General features: G+C 50.6%; 1 protein-coding gene across 1 annotated transcript; it reads right to left on the bottom strand.

Moving 5' to 3' along the window:
* Positions 1-12,399: 12,399 nt before the first annotated feature.
* LOC125552726 lies at positions 12,400-13,916 on the bottom strand. The gene is made up of 2 exons (XM_048716401.1): positions 13,375-13,916; positions 12,400-13,217 (listed from the first exon to the last, which is right to left on the bottom strand). Exons 1-2 carry the CDS (start codon positions 13,732-13,734, stop codon positions 12,630-12,632), a joined length of 948 nt encoding a protein of 315 aa, XP_048572358.1. The 5' UTR covers positions 13,735-13,916; the 3' UTR covers positions 12,400-12,629.
* Between the last annotated feature and the right edge of the window lie 4,377 nt (positions 13,917-18,293).

Below are 18,293 nucleotides of genomic sequence, written 5' to 3'. Positions count from 1 at the left end.
ATGTAAACCTTGTAAAATAAGAGAGAATAGCCATAAGTATTGTGACATAATGTGAAATAACAGCCCATAATGCAATAAATATCGATATAAAAGCATGATGCAAAATGGACGTATCATCACTCAAGGATAAGGAAGAACTTCACAACAAGTCAAGTGGTGCTTACAAAGCCTCATGTGATGCTCCTACATCATCAAGTGAGAAACAAGCCTTCAATGAAGAATTGAGCCTAATGGTGAAGAACTTCAACAAGTTCTACAAGAGTAGAAGCAAGGAAAGAAGTTCCAAGTCAAGGTCCTACAATGACAAAAGATCTTCGAGTCGTGAACAAAATTGCTACAATTGTGGGAGACCCGGACACTACTCCAATGAGTGTACGGCGCCCTACAAAAAAAGAGAAGATTCACCCAAAAGGAGAAGTAGAAGAGAAGAATCACCACCAAGAGAGAGAAGGAGTAAAGATGATCGTTATGAACAAAGAACATCACGGAGAAGTAAGGATTCGGAAAGGAAGGGCAAGTCATCAAGGAGCTACACAAAACGAAGACATCAAGCTCATGTTGGTGAATGGGTATCCCGCTCCGACTCCGACAATCACTCCAAGAGAAGTTATCACTCCGACTCCGAGTATACTCAAGATGAAGGTGTTGCCGGTCTAGCACTTGTATCAACAAACTCCTACGACATATTTGACTCACCAAATGAAGGAATTGGAAGATGCTTCATGGCTAAAGGCCCAAAGGTATCACACCCCGAGTATGTTGATTTCAATAGTGATGAAGATGATTTGCTAGGTGATGATGATTTACTCGTTGACAACTCTAGTGATGAAAACTATGATGAACTTGCTATTAATCATGCTAATCAAGATAAAACGAATGACAGTGATAAGAAGGAGATTGAGCGTCTAACTAGAGAGCTAAAAACTCTTAAGTTAGCTCATGAAACTACCTTGAAAGATCATCGAGCTTTTAAAGACTCATGAGAAGTTATGCTTTGAAAATCTCAACCTTGAGCAAGAGCATGGCATCTTAAAAGCAATCAATGATGATCTTCACAAGAAAAGTTCTTCTTACATTGCCAAGCGTTTACTCTTGTTTACTTACATGACACAAGTCAAATCTAGCAACAAGAGTAAGAAAGATTCTTCTTCTAGTAGTAACAATAATAATGTTAAATCCAATGTTGTTGCTTCTAGTAGTTCTCTTGATTACACTAATGATTCTCTTAGCCAAGTTACACTTGAGCAAGAAAATAGCTTATTGAAGGGAATTATAGAGAAAGGTGTTTACAAGAGCCTTGCCAGAAGTAAGAAATTTGAGGAAATTGTACGCAAGCAAGGAAGGCATCGGAAGAATCAAGGTGTTGGTTTTGAACGAAAGTTCAATGCCAACGGAGTTGAGTGGGAAGAAGATCAATACCCCAAGATGAAGTTTGTTCCTCAACAAGAGAAGTATGATCCCACTTCATCCCAAGGGACACAAGCTCAAGATGATCTTCCACCACAAGACCACAAGCAAAAAGGCAAAGCTTCAAGAGGATATTGATGCATTTGAAGAAGCTCCTAAGGCCTTGGTCAAGTGGGTTCCCAAGACTACATCAAGTTCTAATTCATCAAGTACGACTACAACTCCAAGGATTCCCATCAAGATGACGTGGATCCCGAAGAAGAAGAACTATAGAGTTCTTGAGGGTGACTCCGCCAACATACTTCACTCAAATCATTTTGGCAAGGACAAGTGCAAACAACTTCCACATCTTGCACTAGTTCAAGGAGTCACAAACCCTCTTGTTGGTAAGACAAGGGACAAGGTAACCTAATGCTTTCATGGACATCATCTTGTGTGTACATCACTCTATGTCTATGGATATCCTTGTTTGTTTCTTGTGGTACTAACCCGTGTAGGTATTGAAAGTGCAACTCACTACAATGGATTGCTCCAAATGATCTACATCAACATTGAGCATCCGCATCTTCAACACCTACATGAAGTCATCATCGACAAAACCCAAGGTTAGTTCATCCCTCTTAGGAGGGATATCACATCTAGGGGGAGCTTTACTCTAATCAATTGAGCTAAAGCAACTCTAATGGTGTGAACACAACAATGCTTTATGTAAAAGTGGCAACCCCACTTGTGCTTAAACGATGAGTATGACCTACGATCAAATGTTCTCATTTGACTCCTAAGTCAATATACTCATATATAGATGACTTAGTCATCGACAATTGCTTGATAGATGCTAAAGTGTTTGTGCATGCTTTGCCACATATTTCATTTGCCATTTTATTGCGTGAGCATGTTGATTTCATATTTTACTCATTCGAGGACATCCATTTGTTGCTTTGATTCTTTGGTTTTTCTCTTTTGCCAAATGGATGGACAAGAATGCCTAAGAACCTCCTCTAGCTATCTATGCTTTTCTCGTCTCAAACTCTATTCATGCTACATCACAAAGTTTGATCAAGTCATATTCGAACCACTCTGTGTGAGGAGCACTCGGAGTCCCCGGTTCGTCATAGACTTAAACATCCAAAACCTCTATGTGCATTTCGGTCTGACCGATCCATACACTTCAGTCACACTGATTTCACTGAGTTGATCTAGATTTTCAATCTCGGTGCAACCGATTTGAACTTTTCAGTCACACCGAGTTGCAGTAACCACTTGCGATTCTGCATCTCGGTGCCACCGAGTTGTTCCACTCGGTCACACCGACAGGGTCAGGATATATATATACCCACGGGTGAGATTTTGGAAATTTCTTCAAACCTCCTCAGCCCGCGCGTATCCTGCTCTGCCGCCTCGGGTCTCCGGATCATCTCCTCGTCGCCAGCGACCTCTCGCCGCTGGTTTCCATCGCCGTCAACGGGATTCTGCCTCGCTGTTGTCGCCGTAGCGAACTCCTGCCGAACTAGGGTATGAGTTTGATCTTTGTGCTAATTTTTTACTCTGATTCCTAGCACATTGCTTTGCCATTATCATTACCACGTATGAAATAAATCTATCCAGAGAAAACTTCCTTTAGGTTAGGTTTGATTCGAAAATTTAGGGTTAGGTCTCCGCCGAACTCATCTCGGACCGACCGAGTTGTAGAAATCGGTCTCACCGATTTGGCTTAGGCCATTGCACATGCGCTTTTTGGTCTGACCAAAAATTGCAAATCGATGCGACCGAATTCGACTCTTTGTGAAACCCTAGCTATCTCAGAGCCACCGAACTATGACTCGGTCTGACCGAGTTCACTAGTTTAGACTCCAACAGTTGCTTTGGTCTCACCGAGTTTATCAAATCGGTAGCTCCGAAATGCTTTCTATGGAGAACTAAAACTAAGTTTTTGATTCATTTGTTTTGCAAAAACTCTGCACTTTGTGATGATCATCCATTCTACCTCATCAATATCTATTCACAGGGTCTGCTGTCAGTTTGCTTGCCAGGATGTCTGACCAAAGTGATAGTCAGGACAAGTCAGAAGAGCAAATGCAGATGAGTGAGGGCACTAGTCCCTCAAGCAGCTATGATGAGGCAGCAGGAGCACTCCTAGCAATTTTCCCAAGGCAGCCACCAGAACAAGAAGAAGAAAACCTCAGACTCTGAAGATGAGGACTATGTGGCTGTTGAGGAGGAAGTTATCTCCAAAAAGAAGGTGTTGAAGAAAGAGTATGGAACTGCTGCGACAACTAAGCCAGGGTTGCATAAGAAGGCACCTGCAAAAAGAGTTCCAATGTCTAAGGCCAGGGCCTCATCTATTGAAACCTCTAAGCCAACTGAAGAGGCTGCTGGAGAGGGAAATAAAAGGAAAGAGAGGGTCAAGAAGACCACTGCCAGAGTCATTGGTAGATCCTCTATAATGAGAGAGCCAGAAGAAGATGAAGAGGAAGAGGATGCTGCACCAGCACCCAAGTCCCAGAAGCTTATGGGGGATGCCATTAAGTCAGGGGCTGCTCCATCAAAGCCCAAGACTTCCCCCAAGGCTGCTACTCAAGCTCAAAATCCTTCTAAGCCCAAGAGAAGCACCAGTAACATCCCAGCTGAAGAGAAGAATAAGGCCCCAGTGCCTGAAGTTGAAGAAGAAGATGCAGAAGCCCAAGAGCTGAGAAAACTGAAACCTAAGATTCTAGACCACAATGACACTCATCTAGTGGCTGAGGACATGAACATCAGGAAGGATGCGGGATTGAGACTTTGGAGATAGTCTGATCCATATGCTATGAGGAGGAAGACTGTAGTGGATTATAGGTTCCACACCAAAGAACAACAAGACTTCTATGAGACCATTCTGCTTGACAAGAACCCAATTGTCTGTGATATGAAGTGGGTTGATTGGGAATTCATTGATGAGAATGAAGACTATTTCCCAGGAGTGCATGAAAGCTTCAAAGCTTATGGAGTTGATGAGTTTGTGGGACATAAGCTTACCAAATGGAATGATGAGCTCGTTATGCAGTTCTATTATACAGCTCATTTCTATCCAGATGGTAGAATCGTTTGGATGTCTAAAGGTACAAGGTACCAGTCAACTGTTGATGAGTGGGCCAAGTTGATCAATGCCCTAGAAGAGCAAGAGGATGATTTGGATGTGTATGCCAAGAAGAAGAAAGACCAGAACTCTATGGAAAACATGTACAAGGAGATCCTAGACAAAGCTTTGGAGACACACAAGCTTGGATCTGTGCATTATTTGTTGTCTGGTCTGCCTACAATCAACACAATCTTGAGGCATACTCTGTTACCCAAATCTGGAGATCACGAGATTATTAGAGGACATTCCATCAACCTGCTGCAGATATTTGATGTTCCTCAGAAATTCAAAGTCATGAGTCTGATTGTAGAGACAATAAAGAGGACAGCAGCAGATCGGAAAAGATCTTGTGGGTATGCTCCACACATTCAGGTGCTCATCAACTCAAAGATGGGCACATGCACTTACCTTTGCACCCAGAATTTGAAGATAACACAGTTGTGATGAATGAGGATGGACCTTCATCAGTGAAAGCACAAGAGAAGAGAGCTAAGGCAAAGGCAGAAAAGGCTGCAAAGATGCCAAGTGTTGAGCAGGCATCTCAGGTGTTCTTAAAGAGCAAACAAGATCAACTAGCTTATCTGATTCAAGCAACATTGAGGATTGAGAAGGGCTTGGCCACCCTGACTCGGAATCAGGAGAGCTTGGAGAGGATTATAGAAACAAAGTTCTATGATCTTGATCTGAAAGTCACTGAGATACAGACAACAGTTGAGCAGCTCCAGGAGGAAGTAGAGGAGAAGAAAGGGAAGGCAACTACGGATGCTTTTCAGCGAGTGCCAAGAGGTCAGAGGTCAGCTGCAGTGCTAGTGCCAGATACTAGAGCTACTTCATCTGCACCAACAGCGACAGATTCAGTGCCACCTCCAGCAGCTACTCCACCAACTCCAACAACATCTACTGATGCCTTCATCCTTGGAGTTCTCTCTACACCACCTTCCGAAGACCAAGCCTGAGAGACACATAGCACTATGCATTTTCTAACTTTTTGGTAACTTGTTGCCAAAGGGGGGAGAAATGTATAGATCATAGGCTTCGAGAGAGAGTGTTTTGCTTCTTTGTCTCTCTTGCTATTTGGTTGAACTTTTGTGTGTGCCCGTTTGATACTTTATGTCTGTGTGAGATACTTGTATGATCATGTGTTTGATCATATCATACTTTAATGTTTGCTTGGATGATATTATCTTTTATATCCTTATATGATCATTCACTTTGCTTGGTGATGAGTGCATGTTTTTAATTCCTATCACTTTGAGCGCTCCACCAAGATGTATGTGACATGGAAGAGTAACCCATGATCCTAATCGATTGTGCATTTACATTCAAAAGCAAATTTTAAATAATGCACAAATTTATGGGGAGCTCTTGCTTATCACATACTTCTCAAAATGATGATGTATTTAAATCTTATTATCATTTGTCGAAGCTTTGATCTATATGTTGTCATCAATTGCCAAAAAAGGGGAGATTGAAAGTGCAACTATCCCTGGGTGGTTTTGGTAATTACTAACAATATATAGCTCATTGAACTAATATTTCAAGATGATCATTTCAGAAAGTTCAATGATTGGCATGGCATGGATTAGGAATGTGGACCCCTCAAAATGCTAAGGGCACACATTGGCTCAAGCTCAAGACTCTATATTTTCATTTTATTGATCCAAGATCACATTGAGTCCATAGGAAAAGCCAATACTATTAAAATGGGATGAGGTATTGCTTAATGGCTTACTTGCTCAAAATGCTTAGTGATATACTCCAAAAGCCATCAACCACTTTCTCATATCCACATATGTCCGAAACCAAAAGTCAAACTCGGCCCCACCGAAATGTTCTATCCGGCGCCACCGAGTTCATTTGACATAGCCACTGCCAGAAACCCTAGTCACTTCGGTCTCACAGATAGGGATCTCGGTCTCACCGAGATGGGATTGCAAACTCTCGGTTTCCCTTCGTAACGTTTTGGTCCAACCGAGATGAGCGATCGGTCCCACCGAGTCTGTAATGCAAACTCTCTGTTTCCCTTTCGTAATGTTTCGGTCTCACCGAAATGAGCGAATCGGTCCCACCAAGTTTGCCTGACCAACTCCCTGATTAGCTTATTACCGAAGTTGGTCCTACCGAGTTTGAGTAATCAGTCTCACTGAGATTACGTTATGCCCTAACCCTAATGAAATCGGTCCCACCGAGTTGACATGTCGGTCCTACCGAAAAGCCTAACGTTCACATTTTGAACTGAATCGGTATGACCGAGTTTTCTGATTCGGTCCCACCGAGTTTGGTGAATTGTGTGTAATGGTTAGATTTTGTGTGGAGGCTATATATACCCCTCCACCCTTCCTTCATTAGTGGGGAGAGCCATCAGAACATGCCTACACTTCCAGCATACATTTTCTGAGAGAGAACCACCTACTCATGTGTTGAGACCAAGATATTCCATTCCAATCATATGAATCTTGATCTCTAGCCTTCCCCAAGTTGCTTTCCACTCAAATCATCTTTCCACCAAATCCCAATCTATGAAAGAGAGTTGAGTGTTGGGGAGACTATCATTTGAAGCACAAGAGCAAGAAGTACATCATCAACACACCGTCTATTACATTTTGGAGAGTGGTGTCTCCTAGATTAGTTAGGTGTCACTTGGGAGCCTCCGACAAGATTGTGGAGTTGAACCAAGGAGTTTAACGGGCAAGGAGATCGCCTGCTTCGTGAAGATCTACCTTAGTGAGGCAAGTCCTTCGTGGGCGATGGCCATGATGGGATAGACAAGGTTGCTTCTTCGTGGACCCTTCATGGGTGGAGCCCTCTGTGGACTCGCGCACCCGTTACCTTTCGTGGATTGAACTCTACATCAATGTGGATGTACGATAGCATCACCTATCGGAACCACGCCAAAAATCTCGATGTCTACATTGCTTTTGCGCCCTCCAAACTCCTCCTTTTACCTTGTTTTACATTCTGCTACTATACTCTTAGACTTGCATGTGTAGGTTGATTGCTTGACTTGTTCTAAGTTGCTAAAATCTGTTAAGACTTAAAATTGGGAAAATGCTAGATTTTTATTTAGTCAAGTAGTCTAATCACCCCCCCCCCTCTAAGCATACTTTCGATCCTACAAAGTAGCGATGAAAAAGGAGGACTGGGAGGTTGGTCTGCTCTTCTTGCTTGATTAACAACAATTGTATATGAACAATCGATCATAAACTAATTTTCTTTTCGGGTGCTACGATGGGTTTACACGGACTGAACCATTTTTATTATGAATAAAAGTGACATACAAAATAGAGGGTACAATAGATAGGACCCAACACACACAAGAAGCTATAGGGAACAACAGAAGATGAACCAGAAGCGAGCTGAGACAAACAACAACACCGAGAACTTAACGCCCATCACCAGTTCACCACTGCATGGACCGAGAAGCCTTGGAGCTACCTTTGTTGGATCTGTCGAAAGGAGATCCGCCATCAAGAAGATGTTTGCCAGCTGCTCTATGATCACTCTGCACATCGAAGACCTAGGAGAGTCGGAGCCACTGTCGAAGGGCGTCCCACTACCTCGGCACGCCACGACAGAGATACCACAGAGCGCGGCGAAGGGTAGTGATCTGCCGAGACAACTCTGCACCTCCTCTAGGCCACACCATTGCCACCATCATAAACAGAGGGGGCCAGAGCACTATGCAAGGCATCAAAACTTCAGTCATCATTGTTGACCGGTAATTGCCGAGATCGGAGACCAGAGAGAACTCCTAGCTTGTTTGGCCAGGGGTTGTATATCGAGATCTCCTCTGCTTACAACGGGCGCAACGAGCTTTAAGTGTTGGAATGGGGATCCGTCCACTTTTTTTTTGTGGCAACGGGGATCCGTCCACTTTTCTTTTTGCGGCAACGGGGATCCGTCCACTTAGACGGCCTCCTGTGATATTGAGAAATGAAGCTTGGGGAAAACTCCTTAATGAAGAAAATACGCGGCCGCATAACATTTCGAGATCAATTGTTGATGATCCCGTGCAAAAGGCCCTGTCAGGGTGGATGCACAGTTCCATCGGCAAATGGATAAATTGTGACGCTCACACTGTCTTTGCCGTTGGATATTTTTGTATGCAAAATTTGCCATCCGGTTCGGTGGTACGCAGACACACGCACACACATACAAAAGTAAAAACACACAAGCCGCCACCAACCATGTCACTACATATCGATGCACGGTTGGACTAATTCATACACTGGTATACACATGTACGCTGTGCCTCTGTGGCCCCACGGTACAGCACTGGTACTACTGTACAGCACTGGTCGATCGATTGCCATACACAGAGCAGCATTCAAATCGTTGCCAAGTTTGTACAGGAATGCACCTCCACATCAAGCAGGCTTGGTACAGGGGAGGGCGGACGACTAGTTCTGCCGAACGTTTACTATGTCTACTCCTCCTCTGCAAAGAAAAACTAGACCCCACGTCGCGGCGCAATAGAAAAATGCATGCGGTTAGTTGGCGCAGGAAGAAATTTGTGCTTTGTGGATAGGGATGTGATATCCTAGAAAACAATATGCGCCTTGAGAAGGAAATATTATTTTCAGGATAAGCGTGGCATCACTGACTGTCCATTTCATAGACAGAATACTGTCATGTATCACTCGGTCAGAAGCCGATAGGAGGGACCCCGTCCAAAGAAAACGACGCGTTAGAAAAGGAATATATGCGTAAATATAAGCCAAATGGAGCCGGGAGGGAGAAGCCATGACTTCCGTATCCGCTTTTTTAATCGCGGCGGAGATACGTACAAGGACTTGAGCACTCACAAGCTAGCTAGTCAGTTAAAAAATTTCAGAAACTAGCAGAATTTAAGAACCACCGCCGGGTTCAGAGCAGAGCATGGCAATAGCTAGCTTAGCTTTACGTCCATGTCTCGCGGGACACGACATTGGCCCGCCCTTTGTATTTTATGCTTTCGCCCGGCACCTTAACGCCTGCTCCTGTTCACGCGTCGCCGTGGTGGTACAAGCCGATCACGGGCATGCAGTGGCGACGTACGCCTCATCTTGGGGGCATCCGAAAGATGCTTTACACCCACGCATGCACCCTACGTGCATCGCGCCAGATGAAAGATGTACCGCCGCCAGTGAACGTACCCCGTCCCCCAGCACTCGGTACGCTGCATGCCTAGTACTAGTAGTACGAGCCTGCGGGTTGCACACACACACATCACGTACGCTGGCCCGGCCGTGCATGCATGCACCGCTGATCGGCCCATGCAGGCCGCATCAATGATTCGCTTACTGGTCGCGACGACTATTCATACGATTTTTTTTCGTGCTCGTGCTCGCTCGCGTCCGTCAGGAACTCATCAATGCGTGCACTCAAGCAGGCGTCCATGTCACGCACGCACGTACGTACGGCGAGTGGTAGAGGACTAGAGGCGACCCTGGCTACGCGGTAGTGGCGCAGTGCAGTGCAAGCAGCTCCGTCAGCGTGCATTTACGGGCGGCGCAGCCGGGGGTGCGCCCCGAAAGGGGGACGCGCCGCAGTCCGTGGACTCTCGCGCCCGTTGCACGGGACGGGGCACGCGGTCGTCCCCGTGCATGGAAGCGGTGATGGCGCAAACGTAGGCGGAGGCAGGCATGCGGCATGGGCAATACGACGGCCATGGTCGGCCAGTGGCGAGCCAGCGTCAGTGACCTAACTCTAACGGGAGCTCTGGTGCGCACCACAGCACCGGTGACCGTAGATCTTTATTCTTATCATAAGACCGAGCGAGCCAAGCAGGATCGATGCGAGGCGAGGCCCCACGCGCGCACTGAGTGGCGCTCGCTCGAGAGAAATGCGTGTCCCTTTTTCCCCGTCCGTCAGGTCAGAAGCAAAACAAAAAGGGGGCGCCCGCTTTTGCGTCCCGGACCGGAGAGAGGAGAGGGCGAAAGGCGAAAGCGGGAAGGGGGGGCGCAATCATCGTGTGATGGGCAGCGGGGCACAGCGCAATAATAAAGCCGCGTCAGTGGACGACGCGAAAAAGAAAGAAAGAAAAAGGAAACCAAGACAGCATCCAACTTGTCCGCAGTGGAGCCGGTGTCATCCACAGCTACAGTGCCGGTGCCCCGCCCCAAGCCTCTTTCCGAGCTTGAGCCCGTGATCAGGAGTATCTCAAGTTCGAAACCCGACCCCCTCGGCGCGGCGGGGGCTTGGCCTTGGCGAGGTGAATACTGAGTACGTACGTAAATGCGCGTCCGTTGTACTGTACTGTACCGGCTGTTGAGTCAGTTCGTGCGGTGCATGCAGCGATACACGTAGCGCAGCGCAGCGCAGGTGGTCGGTCACGCTCACGCGCGCGTGCTGCTCCGACTGGTACGCGACGTGCATGCGTGCGTGCCATCGCTCGCGCACGGGCCCGGCCTGGCAGGGTCCGTCCCGTCGCACGCCGGCCGCCGGAACGCGCGACATTTTACGGCCACGACGGCGACGCGTGAGCCGTGCCGCTCGTTCGTACTAGTACGGTCGCTCCGGAGTCCGGAGTGCGTTGCTGTACCGTAGGTACGTGCCACGGGCACAGCCCGATCGATCGATGCCCCGCGGCGGGGCGCGTACGGCCGGTCAGAGCAGGTGACAAGGTGCAGATCTTGGCCGGTGGCGAGGGGCAGAGAGTGGCCGGAGCAGGACCGGAATTTCCAGGCCAAGTCCAAGCAAAAACTGGGACATGCAGTAGGACATATTGTAGTTCGTTCTGTCAGGGCTAATTTTAACTCCATCACTAATGGCGTCCAGATAGCACTCTACGTTTTCTTTTTCTTTTTTTCTGCCCTTGCGATTTCCATTAAAGAAACCAGCAGCAGTTGAACGATAGCACTCACCGTACTACCAGCAGGTGCGAGTACATGCTTCATGAGGGGGTGCATCTAGACAAGCGTCACGGCGGAGTACATGCACGATCTGGTCCAAGAAAGAAACCCCCTCCTCTCCAGGCGATCATCAAGAAACTTATTACTCCACCTCCACGGCAAGAAGGCTGAGAACAGACAACAGGGTTAACTCCAGAACCACTCCATACTCCTCTCCCCCAATCATGCAGCAAGCGTTATATCCGATGGGAAGCGTACGCGAGCAAGGGAAAGATCGCAGAGGATCCGGAGGCGAGCGCTGAGCTGAACAGATCTACGCTTCCGCATGGCCCTCCGACCCGTCCCGGATTATCTTATCGCCAAGATTCGGGTTTACGGCACTTGTTTATGGCGCCGAATTAAACAAATACGTGAACGAGCGCGTACACCGATGCAGATATATGTAGAATACTACTCCTCCCTATGGACGGACGGTCCTATCCACTTGTTCTTGCGTCCGTCACCTGAGCAGAGCCTCGCTTTCGCCTCGCTTGCACAGTACACCCACCTCGCTATCATAAACTATTCGAGACGCTTCTTTTAATCCCTTCATCCCGAGATGAATTCGTCATTTTGGCCGCTTCCAGTCCAGCCCCCCGGTCAGTTCACAAAATGGTTATTTTTTTACTGATGCAGAGAATATCGCTGTCTCCGTGCCCAGGATTTCAGATCAGGGAATGGAAGGCGCTGTCAGTCAGTTCCCGGGTATCTTGTTCCGCACAGGCGGGCAAGCTCCAGCGAGTTGCACCGCACGCCATCCATCCCTCCGGCGTGGGCAATAATACGGAAACCGATCAAGAAAGCAACCCCAAATTACTCATGTCAGTTCAGTTCGCCACTCAGTGCATTCCATATCTGCAACAGGTCGGTTACTGTTCGATTTCACCCCATTTTTATGGTCTCGTTCCCTTCCAGAAGGATCACATTTCTCCACTGGATGCCACATAGCTGTGAGAAATTTGCTCTGCTGCTGAGTAAGAGCAACAATTTAACATAGTAAAAAGATTTGGACTAAACACTAAATTTTTATTTATTTAGTTGCTCTTCCTTGCTTCCCGGTACGTACTTACTGGAAGTTACTGCTAGTACTCCGTTACCCATCAAAAGGGTCAAAATGAGAGAGAAAAAGGACGAAAATATAGCAAAAACATCTGCATCCGGTCCCTGCCCGGGGACTGCGCTGCAAATTCCCCAGGCGAAAAAAAATAATCAACTAATGGCCGATCCTTGATTAATCAAGCTTTGGCTCCGTCTTCGCCTCCCTCGCCGGTGTCGGCGAGCTCACTGGCACTGGCACTGGCGGGGCCGTCCGGCGCCGGAGGAGGCGCCTCGCGCTCGTAGGGGGACAGCCACTTGGCGCGCATGTACTCGGGCTTCCGCCACGGTGGAAGATGGAGGCCGCGCTTCTTGAGGCTGGCGCGCGAGGAGTCTGCGGCGGCGGCCACCAGCAGGCGCAGCCGGTCCTCCTTGCCGACGAACGCCGACGGGAGCCGCTGCAGCACGGCGCGGTAGGCCTTGGTGGGCCGTGCCACCTCGAACTGGGACCTGAAGTCGACGTCCACCAGCACGCGCTCGCGGTCGCCGCGCTCCGAGCCGGCGGGGAGGAGGACGTCCACGTAGGCGTGCTCGCCGGCGGGGTGGGACGACGACTTGTCCCAGCGGGAGAGGCAGAGCGCGGCGTCGTGGCCCATGGCGCGGAGGGACGCCGCGAGGAGGCGGAGGAGGTCGCGCTTGCGCGCCCCCGCCGCGCGGTGGCGCTCCACGAGCGTGGACACGTCGGCGAGCAGGTTGCGCTCCCGGAGACTGGCGCAGTGGACGAGGCCCTGAAAGCGCACACCGAGAAATGGAAGAGAACGGTCAGTTCAGTTCGTGCGCTCGTTCCTGGCGTTATCGACGGCGACAAGCGGCCTGCCGGCGATGAAGCAAAGACGATCATGAAAAAAAAATCAGCGCTCGGCCGTCGCCACGCGCACTACCTACCTTGATGGTCTCCGCGGCGTCGGAGATGGCAGACGCCTCGGCCGCGGCGGGCCCGTCCTCGTCGTCGGAGGCGTCGCCGCCGTTGAAGCAGTTGCAGCAGCGCGCGACCGGGGCCCGCTCGCCGACGGCGCCGCCGCCGTCCTCCAGGAAGCTGCGGACCATGCCGTCCAGGCACACGGAGCTGGGCTCCAAGTCATCCTTCTCCCTGTCCTTGTCCCCGCCGGCGGAGACGGGCGGGAGCCGCTCCGCCGGCGAGACCCGCAGCACCTGGCGCTCGAAGAGGCGCTTGAGGCGCGACTTGGCCAGCGCGGCGGGGGACGGGGACGGGGACGGATCGATCTGCGCCGTGGCGGGCCTCATGGCGGCGGAGGCGAGCGGGCGGGCACTGATCGGCGCGGCGGCTAGAGGCGGCGATCCTGGGCTCCGGCGATCGCCGGCCGCATAGCGGTCGATCGGCGCGGCTAGGGTTTATTTTGCCTCCCCTTTGTTTTACGGAGCGAGTTACAATTTGTTGGTTGGCTGTGGTGTGAAGGAAATCCCACGGAAGAAGACGAAGAGGGGAGTGGGAGAGGGGACCGGGATTTAAAGGCCCCGGGCGCGGTGACGTGGCGGGCGTAAATGAGGCGTGGCCTCCCGCGTGGTCGTCCCTATCCTCGATGCTGTCCGACGTGTGCTCTGACAGGTGGGTCGAGGTTGCGAAATGACTCGCCTACACTCGCTTGGCTCGTAGTTAACGGGTGCATCGCGGGTGCAAATGCGGCCAGGCTTGGAGGGCAGTTCGGGCATTTTGCAGGTGACAGGAGCGGAGCCGGGCCGCTGGTCTCGTGCCCGGGAGGAGCCTGCGTTGTTTCTGGCTGGAAAACATAACTGGGGAGAAGCTCCATTTTTGCCACCGTCGTTTCCCTCAGAAACTGAATTCCGAGGCATTTGCTCTCCTAATTATGGGCGGAATGGCAAAGAAAGGAAGGGAATAATGCATCATTTACTGGCTTTATTTATTTATGGAGATAATTCAGTTCAATTCGGGAAGGACTTGACGAGAGGCCATGTCGGTTCGTTCAATTCAAATTAACAAGCCATGGCGGTTCCATCAATACGCCGCGCGACACGCAAAGCTTGCGGCCGCGCCAACAGAACAGCCCATCGGTCGGTCGGTCGGTCACAGCCGCCGGCCAGGCTAGACCGAACACGAAACTGACGGGGCCGCGCCGCCCAATCACCGGCGGGGGGTTGCTTGCCACGGATCGTGCAGCGAAACGAGCACCGCGCGCGCACACAAGCCAAGCCGGCCTCCTGATTCCGGTTGTCCCGTCCCACATACGCCCCTATCTATCTTATCCGTGCCGAAGTGACTGCACTTGCACATGACTTTGTGGGGGGGTTGATGTGGGATCCAATCCAAGCGGTCGCTGCTAATGCTATGGAGGAGTAATGGGGAGCTTCTCCGGATCCTCACTCAAGCTCGGGTGGATGTATGTGTGTGTGTGCGTGGTGTAGCTCCGGGACCGCCCGGCCCGGATTCCCGCCCCGGTTCGGTCCCGCCGGCCGGCCCCCGGCCTATGGCTCGTCTCGACGTAAGATCGAAGCCAAGAACCTGCCCGGGCGTGCAGATTGCCGAGATTGTAGCCATACGGCTGGTTGATGAACCGGGCCCCCTCATCCCCGTGTCGTGCGTGCCGCCTGACGAGCCGTAAGAAGGGACGTTGGTGCCATTCCTGACCGGAAAATTTGTCCCCGTGCCACCCTTGGTTCTACCCTCAGACATCTTCCAGGAATTTTAGTCGTCAAATTATAAGGATAGAGCCGAGGACTAGATGAAAACGGGTTTGAAAGTGTCATGCAGTACCGTCTCAATTATTCGTCGAGATTTTTCTTTCTTTTTGCATTGTGTGGATCGGTTTGCGATGAAACAGTCTCTGTCTCTCCCTCCCTCCCTGATCGACGTGCGTGTCACTGTGCCAGCGGAATGCGAGCACAGCGATATGATGCAAATTCATCCATGCCCGGTCGACAAGGACCGGGGCTCCCTTTTCGCTCGCTCCATCGAGAAAAGGGAGATAGCAGGGAGAAGAGGCAGGTCGTATCCGGCTTTATGCTATGCGCCAATCAGTCAAAGCCACGATCCGTCAGGTTACACGGCAACATCATGCATTCAATGCCAATTTTTCCCCCTCTGTTACCACAAGACTGGACGGACACTTAGCACAAAACTGTTAGCACTCCTGTACTACATGGACGGACACTTGCTAGCACAAGAATGGCCTCTTCTTGTACTGTTTGTTTTCTAGCCTGGGTAAATTTTCGATCCAGATAGATAAAATCAGTGAGATGATGGTTTGATGCGTCGCTAGCTACCCTCCCTCCCTCCGTCCCTGAACTTTTCCTCGGCCGGCCCTCTCCGATCGAGCGAGTGTCCGTAATTCAGGATGCCAAAAGTCGATGGAGGCCAGCCAGGGAATCGGGGGTCATGACAGGTGCAAGGAAACAAAAGGTACTGTACGAGGGCCTGCCTGCCTCTCGCAAGTCGCAACGCCCCCCTGCTCACAAGTTGTGCATGCCATGCGCTCACGTACTACGTACCGGCAAAAAGGGGAGGCAAGGCAAGCGAACAAACCCCTTTTCTTCCATGACCCGATCCCCGTGCCTGCCTGCCTACGTGAGGCCATCATTCCCGTGCACCTGGTTACGTACGTACGCTTTTACACGCAGTACCTTACGCGCTCAAAACGAAGCCTGATCGGAGAAGACGATGGAGAAGAGGACTCGAGTGGCCGGCCCGGGGTCGACGACGACGATCGGTCGGTCGTTTTGATCGACGCGTGCATGGAGATCGGCCAAGGAAGCATGCATGCATGCATGATGGGTGGGGTGGGGTGGGGGAGCGGACGGTACGTCGGCATCGATCGGCGTCCGGGGCCCGGCCCGGCTACCGGAGCGCGGCGTGGTACGTGGAGGCCGTCGCCGGGGGACCTCGTGCCGGGCGTTGCCCGGCGCGGCGGAAAGGAGCGGTGTATGTGGATGATTACGTGCAGCTAACTGACTGATGGGATCGATCGTGGCTTGCGTTGCGTTGCGTTGCGTTGATGGGAGCAGGCAGGCATGTAGGTGTGTGCCTGCCCTGCCTTGGTTGCTTTCGTGCGTGTCCATCCATGGTCCCGATCGAGGGGTTCATCGACCATGAGTGGTTATTAGGTCAGGCGTAGCTTCGCCCTCGTCTGCCATTAACTCTCCCGATAAGCATGGCTTCCCAACTGATCAATGTTTGCCGCCGAAGCAACCGCACTCAACTCTCGTAAATATCTGCTCCACGTAGCTCTTTTTTTTTTTTTGAATGTTGGGACGTAGCTCTTTTCTGAAACTGTATCACCCAAGATTGCTTGGGTAAAAGCTTCTCTGAAAGTGGCCTGACGAAAACTTTCAGCGATGAGGAAAGCTTTGCAGGATCAGCAGTAAAGTCCATGATAAATAAAGATCGTGGGGCGCTCGGGGGATGGAGGTGTGGTGGTGGGGCGCAAAGGCACAGCGCTCGCTGCGAAAAATTCTCCCCGCTCGCATCCAAACCGCAAGGGCAGAGCACACGGCGCGAAAGGGGTGGGCGCTCGCTCACTGTTTTCGGAAGGATCATCACCGGTCAGGGAATTTCGATGCGCTCAACGTCCAATCCACTGCTGCGAGGAACTCATCGATCAGATTGTTGTTTCTCCCGTTGGTTGTGCGTGGCGGAAATGGCATGGAGGTCGTGGGCAGGCCGGGGCCATCCGTTTGCGCTGCGTGCATGATGGGGAGTAATGGACATGGTCGTGTCCATGCCTCTGCGGATCGGCGCCGGCCATGACGGGTGCCTGACCGTGGCCGGCATGGATCTGCCAACGCGCCTGGCCTCGCGTACGCGTAGCTAAAGAGGCTGTGAAGAGTGAGCTCAGTTTATAACTAAGAACATCTCAAACAGCCGCGCTATCTTAGCCGCACGGCGGAAAAAATGTTTTTTTCGCACATGCGGACCTGAAACGGGCGCTACAGCAGCCGCATAATAATCGCGCGCGTGGTATAATGGGTTCAGCGTGTGGAGGAAAACGGTATCGCGTGTCGCTTATTTCATGCGCCCGCTCCCACGCGCTGGAAAGCGACGACTCGCGCGCGATTTCACTCCCCGCGAAATTTGAGACCTCCAGGCGCTGGCGCCACCGCATGCACCTTCCTCATTTGCTCCGGCGACCCATCGGCGCTTCCCCGGCCTATCCCCGCGCGCCGCCGCTGCTTTCTCCACCTCCTCTCGTCGCCGCCGCCCCTCGAGCGCACCATTCCTCCGACGAACAACACCTGGCGGCCCATTGCAGGTCTCCGCCCAGAAGGTGTTTGACAAAACGCTTGCAAGGTATGTATTGCTTCAACTTTATATTTTGTAGATGATTTTGGTGCATGTTGTTTGTAGTTTTATAAACTAGTTTAAATTCAATATTGTAGATGAGTTCGTCATAGGATTCTTCCGACGAAGAATTTGGTATTCGAGAGGGAGGACCTCACAATGATCCTAGTTGCACATCAATAAAAAGCCGAAGCACGACGGTTCAGTTATGGGTCGTCAGAAATATTGGAGGGATAAGATCGATGCCCACAACAGATTGCCGAGGAACTATTTTGTGAAGAATCTCACATACCCCGAGTCCTACTTTCGGCGCCGTTTTAGGATGAGCATCGAGTTTAGATGAGCATCGAGTTGTTTAAACGCATTGCAGAGAAACTGGCGAGCCATGATCGGTTTTTTCAGCAAATGAGGAATGTCGCCGGAGAACTCGGGCATAGCACCTTTCAAAAGGTGATAGCCGCTTTGCGTATGTTGGCATACGGTATTCCGACGGATCTAGTTGATGACCACTTGGCCATGGGTGAGAGTCAAGCCGTCATGTGTGTCAAGTGCT

Source organism: Triticum urartu, chromosome 4 (genome assembly GCF_003073215.2).
Source record: "Triticum urartu cultivar G1812 chromosome 4, Tu2.1, whole genome shotgun sequence".
Taxonomy (NCBI): domain Eukaryota; kingdom Viridiplantae; phylum Streptophyta; class Magnoliopsida; order Poales; family Poaceae; genus Triticum; species Triticum urartu.
Note: the sequence above shows the minus strand (reverse complement) of the source record. Positions and strands in the feature narration are given on the sequence as shown.

What these genes read in the sequence shown, in the direction of transcription:
- LOC125552726 (XM_048716401.1), bottom strand. Translation starts at nt 13,734, where the DNA reads ATGAGGCCCGCCACGGCGCAGATCGATCCGTCCCCGTCCCCGTCCCCC. An exon ending in ACGCCGCGGAGACCATCAAG is followed by an intron (nt 13,218 to 13,374) that starts GTAGGTAGTGCG and finishes GTGCGCTTTCAG; the next exon opens with GGCCTCGTCCACTGCGCCAG.